Raw genomic sequence first — 5990 nt, forward strand, 5'->3', positions numbered from 1 at the left:
CGCAGCCGGGGTTGGGACAGCCGAGCCCAAGGCAGCGGCTACCCCGGCGTAGGTGCAGCTGGGCCCTGTGACCTTCGGGCTCGCCATACGCTGCTGCTGATTGTTGGCAAGCCCCAGGCAGCAGCGGCGGAGGTGGGCCTCTGGCAGCAGCAGTGGTGGAGGTTGTAGGGAGGGGCCGAGGAGGCAGGCCTCAGGCGACAACAGCAGTAGAGGCAGGCTTCGGGCGAGTCCTAGGTTGGCCCTCAGTCGCGGCGGTGGGGGCAGACCTGTTGGGGAGGGTCCCCAAGACAAGTCCCAGGCAGCCCCGAAATTGAGTCCCAGGCAGTAGTGGTGGAGGGGCCCAAGGAGAGTCTCAGGCAGCAGCAGCAGTGGAGGCAAGTCCCAGGTAGGCCCTTGGTCGCAGCAGTGGGGGGGCAGACCTGTTTGGGGAGGGTCCCCAAGGCAAGTCCCAGGCAGCCCCAAAATTGAGTACCAGGCAGCAGCAGTGGAGGTCCTGGGGAGGGGCCCAAGGCGAGTCCCAGGCAGCGGTGGTGGAGGCAGGCCTCAGACAACAGCAGCAGTGGAGGCAGGCCTCTGGCAAGTCCTGGGCAGGCCCTTGGTCGCAGTGGTGGGGGCAGACCTGCTGGGGAGGATCCCCAAGGCAAATCTCAGGCAGCCCCAAAACTGAGTCCCAGGCAGCAGCAGTGGTGGAGGTCCTGGGAGGGGCCCCAAGGCAAGTCCCAGGCAGCAGCAGTGAGGTAGGCCCCAAGCAGCAACAGCTGAGGCAAGTCTGGGCGGGGTCCCAGAGACCAGCAGTGGGAGTGCTGGTCTCTCCTTCTCCTACTCCTTCTCCTTCGGGCAGCTGGTCTAGGGATAGTCGCCTTCAAGGAGAGTCCTTGCACATACACTCAAATTAGGCAAACACTCAAGTGGCCAGTGACAAACACTGCCCTTCACATCAAAGGGCAGTGCTGTGTGATCAAAAACAGTGAAGGGGAGGGTAGGGACTAAATCAAAATAGAGTTGGAGGGGGAAATAATGCACTCCACTCCCTGCGGCGACACTTATTTTGTTGTTTTTTTTGTTTTTTTTATATATTAACCCCCACACTACCGCCCAACTGCGGTAGTGCTTATTTTTCCCCCAGCACCCATGGTGTGTGTGTGCAGGTGTGAGACAGTGAAAGACACAAGGTGCATAAATCTTTATTCAATTTCCACCACCAGGAAGATAGGAAAACTCCCGGGTGGCCAGTGACAAACACTGCCCTTCACATCAAAGGGCAGTGCTGTGTGATCAAAACAGTGAAGGGGAGGGTAGGGACTAAATCAAAATAGAGTTGGAGGGGGAAATAATGCAGTCCACTCCCTGCGGCGACACTTTTTATTTTTTTTTCTTGCTGTGTGAATCCCTATTTATATTTTTTTATTTTTATTTTTTTTTTATTTTTTTTTTATTTTAACCCCCACACTACCACCTAAGTGCGGTAGTGCTTATTTTATCCCCAGCACCCATGGTGTGTGTGTGCAGGTGTGAGACACAGTGGAAGACACAAAGTGCACCAATCTTTATTCAATTTCCACCACCAGGAAGATAGGAAAACACCCGGGTGGCCAGTGACAAACACTGCCCTTCACATCAAGGGACAGTGCTGTGTGATCAAAACAGTGAAGGGGAGGGTAGGGACTAAATCAAAATAGAGTTGGAGGGGGAAATAATGCACTCCACTCCCTGCGGCGACACTTCTTTTTATGTCTGTCAGACAAGATTCCCTGATTGGACCAGATTAACACCCCAATCAGGGAACGCATATTCTGTGCGGTCTACTTGGCTTACACTCACTACAGTGATGTTTTATAACTCTCGTATTGGAGATTTCTTTCATCTCTCCCATATACTTTCAATCTTGAGAAACGATTTTTAAAATGTTTCTGTTTTTGACATGAACGTGGTTTAATTCAGGTGTCTCATGGTATTCATGTGATGAGGACCTTTTGAATCCGATCTGTTATCAGTTGGATAGTTCAAGTATTTCTGCTGTAGTTAACATAGCACAAAGAACAAAGAAACGTTACAACCCAGGAACACGTCCTTAGGCCCTCCATACCTGAGCCAATCCACATCATATTTTTGTGCCTAGGTGTGATGGTGCCATGTCTCTTTCTAACCCTATCTGAATTTGAAAATGAACTTTTCTAGCTTTTCCTGCAAGATGCAATGGAGTATTTCACTCATTGTTCTACATGGAGTTTTATCTTTAAATATTTTTAGTATTCATGTGTGTCCTACCGAATTACTTATTCTAATTTTTCTAAATTATTCTATATTTCCAATCTGATATCATTACAATTTTTATATGTTAAAGGGGCTATATAAAGGTGATTTTTGTTTGTATTGCCTCCAGGAAGCTGGTGACCACACTCAGTTCTGCTGGAGGAATCTTTTCTCCTGTATCAACCTGCTGCGTATCCTAAACAAGCTGACCAAATGGAAACACTCGCGTATCATGGTGAGACTGAAAATTAATTTGTTTTGTGGGTTTGTAGGTTACCACAAGCAGCATCAGGGATCCCAATAACGATGGCACATCGACCATGAAACTTGAGCTTAAACTTGAGTGCAATTTTTTTTCAGTCGTGCTGCACCCTCCCCAGCCCCATCACCTCACCACGTCACCATAGACCAGTCCTGGGTCAGACAGTCTGGCCTTTGTACATGTATTATCTCTACTTAAGATCACTGAAATAAATAAATAGTTGGTTCGCATTATAGATCTGTCATTTGTGGAAAATGAGCCAGTCATGCCAATGACGGCCCATTGTCTATACAGAGAAACCTCAATTAACTGAAGGAAACGAGCAGGGAGTATTTCGTTTGGTTAATTGAATTCCGGATAATTGAATGCCGGAAAGCATTGTTTAGCCAAACATTGGGACCTTCCAATCTTGCCGGATAATCCGATATTTGGATAATCGAATGCTGGATGATCGAGGTTCCTCTGTACAATGCTCAATGTGTGCTCAATGCCTAATCTCATTGTCGCCCTTCAGATCTGGTACAGAGAAGCCCCGATGACACATGCACCTTCACACAAGACCCTAAAAATGTCTATTGTGAAATCCCATGGTTGTGAATGACACTGACCCTGTTAATTCTTTTAGTACAAAATGTTCACTGGTTCATCCCTTGATTGCTTACCTCTTCTGCTTTATCTCTAGATGCTTGTAGTTTTCAAATCAGCACCAATTTTGAAGCGGGTGCTCAGGACGAAACAGGCAATGCTGCAGCTCTATGCACTGAAACTGCTCAAATTCCAAACCAAGTACCTGGGCCGTCAGTGGAGGAAGAGCAACATGAAGATCATGTCAGCCATCTACCACAAAGTGCGGCACCGCCTCAATGATGACTGGGCATACGGCAATGGTATGGTGAAGACCCTTTGGGTGGTTAACCTAGATCAACATTGTACGCAGTAGACCAGCCCAGTAGTAATGTGGGACATTGAGGCTTCTGGCAAGGCACTTGTGTAATTAAGGAGAGAGAGCAGTCAATTTGCACACTGTAAGATCACACTAAATAGCTCTGATCACTTGGTTTAGTAATGCTGGTTGAGGGATAAATATTGGTCAGGTTTATCGGACAGCTCGCATGCTGCTTTTCCAATTGTGGTTGTGGGTTCTATAAAGTCCACTGAGAGCAGAGAGGGGTCCTCAGCTTAGTGACACCTCTGACAGTGCAGTACTCCTTTTACTGGCACTGTCATTTAGAGAGCTTTTTTTTTTTAATAATTATGCGTGCTCAATTCTGACATCATTCACAGAATTCTGGGATCTCGAGTAATTTCCACGCCCGGTAAGTTGTGACATCTGTCTGTCTTCCTGCAGATATTGATGCTCGACCCTGGGACTTCCAGGCAGAGGAATGTGCACTGAGAATCAATATTGAGATGTTCAACAACCGGCGCTATAGTTTGCACCACAATGACCTGGAATTTGCTCCTGTGGACAACTGCCTTCAGAGTGTCCTGGGCCATCATGTCTCACTGCCGGAGGATTTCCACTACAGCTATGAACTCTGGTTGGAGAGGGAAGTTTTTGCCCAGCCCATCCGCTGGGAGGATCTTCTACAGCCTCTAGCTTAATAAGAACAGCTCATTTCCTAAGGAGATGCATCTATGATGGCCTGTCTTCAAAAGACTTCTTTCAATGAAAAATCCATCTCAGCAGTCAATTGGTGTTTGGTTTTTAACTTCATTGCATGGGAGAAGTGATTTTACAGCTTCAATTATCCCCCAACGTCCCCATCAGGCCCTGCGTATTGCCACCCAAGAGCCTGGTGTGACTGAGTAAATGCCCATATCTTGGGCTGGGGTTGAACTCTTATGTCCAACTGGACCAGGGGATAGGGCATCATTCAGAGGAGACCCTCTTTCAACCCACTTGACTTGACAGATTGAGTACTGAGTGGATCTTGATGTGTGTTTTTACTGTTGAAGGCTTGAGTTTGCACAGAAGAGGAACTGGGTTCACATTCACTGATACACTTGATGTGGAGGGGTCAGAACAATGTTGCACCACCGTCCGACCCACTCCCCCATTCCCAACCAATTATATTAATGGTGTTTATTTCAAGGTGATTTACAATCAACATGCACCGTGGCCTGGCAAGGAGCTAACACAGTGCATTGGACGATAGTTGTGCTTAAAGCTCTGTGGATCAGAGGCTTGGATGAGTTTAATGCAGAGCTTTGTGCTCTTGTCTTCTTGAGGGGTCTGCTGCTGCTCATTAAAACTGTGCCACCCAGCAGTGCTGGCCATGATGGGTCAGAGGGGATGATGGAAATGTGAGAGACAGTAAAGTTCCTGATGCTGAAATACTTTTAGATGATGCCTGGGAACCTTAGCTGGGCAGTGGTAATGGTCTCCTATGAATGAGTAAGTTTTTTTGAGTTTCCCTGTTTTATTTAAATACATAACCAGTCTGGCCCATAACCTGTTAATGTGGTATTGTTTGTGTCCAGGGCCCTGGCAGAATTGTGACTTTTGCAGCTTAGCTGAAGCAGTGTGTTAACTAACAACCTGGAATGATCTTCAAGGCTTTGGTTCAATGTCCCATCCAAAGGATTGCTGCTCTGCCTCAGTACTGCACTAATGGCTGCCGAGATTGTGTTGAAGTCCCTGGTTGGGACTTGAACCCATAGCCTTCTAGCAAGGGTGGTACCTCTGAGCCAAGGCTGACACTATTGCACCAACCAGTTAGCTTGAGGCAGGCGATGACTCTGTCAACTTTTTATTTCACATCGAGCAATGTAATTATTCAGCAATAAGTCTGTTTAAACAGCAAACAGTCTGCAGAATCTACTTCAATCGAGTCTGTAAAATCTGGAAGAAACAAAATTCATAATTGAAACTGCAGTGTAAAATCATGGAACATTTGCAGCCGTTGTATCTGCAACAACCAAAAATTAATCAACCAACCTAATCTGATTTTCCAGCTCTTCCAGTTAATGGCACTTGAAGTGCATGTCAAGCTGCTCTTTTTAATTAAGAGTTTCTGTCTCCACTACCCTTTCGGGTCATGAGTTCCAGACTCCTAACATCATCTGGGAGAAAAATGGTTCCATATCTTGCCTCTAATCTTCAAATAACAGCAAAGTATTACAAATGCTGGGGACATGAAATAAAAACAGAGGAACCTCAATTATCCGAATACCAATTATCCGAAAATTGGATTATCCAAAGGAGATCTTGAGGTCAAAGATGTGTATCCAATATTGATCGTGTCTTTTGTTTACAGTGATTAAAGGTGCTTCCAAGAACAGTCCTGGACTGATGGCAGCACAGGCACTGTCTCTAAATGACTGATCTCTCACTCTCTCTCTCTCTCTCTCACTCTCTCTCTCCTCCCCACACTTTCCCTGGATTTCTACACAGGCGTGTATCCTAAACTCCCCTTCCCCAGATAATCTCTCCAACATTGTCCTGCACAGGGCAGAGGTCGAATCTGGCAGC

General features: G+C 46.6%; 1 protein-coding gene across 1 annotated transcript in view; it reads left to right on the top strand.

The window, feature by feature from the left end:
• LOC122561470 (striatin-interacting protein 2-like) overlaps nt 1-5720 on the top strand; it is a 35425-nt gene extending 29705 nt beyond the window's left edge. The window contains exons 12-14 of the mRNA XM_043713214.1: nt 2384-2488; nt 3198-3402; nt 3864-5720. Coding sequence (XP_043569149.1) covers nt 2384-2488; nt 3198-3402; nt 3864-4120 — 567 coding nt within the window. The 3' untranslated portion in view covers nt 4121-5720. The remainder of the gene's footprint in view (nt 1-2383; nt 2489-3197; nt 3403-3863) is intronic.
• Nucleotides 5721-5990: the final 270 nt, after the last annotated feature.

This window comes from Chiloscyllium plagiosum, chromosome 23 (genome assembly GCF_004010195.1).
Source record: "Chiloscyllium plagiosum isolate BGI_BamShark_2017 chromosome 23, ASM401019v2, whole genome shotgun sequence".
In the NCBI taxonomy this organism is placed as follows: Eukaryota; Metazoa; Chordata; class Chondrichthyes; order Orectolobiformes; family Hemiscylliidae; genus Chiloscyllium; species Chiloscyllium plagiosum.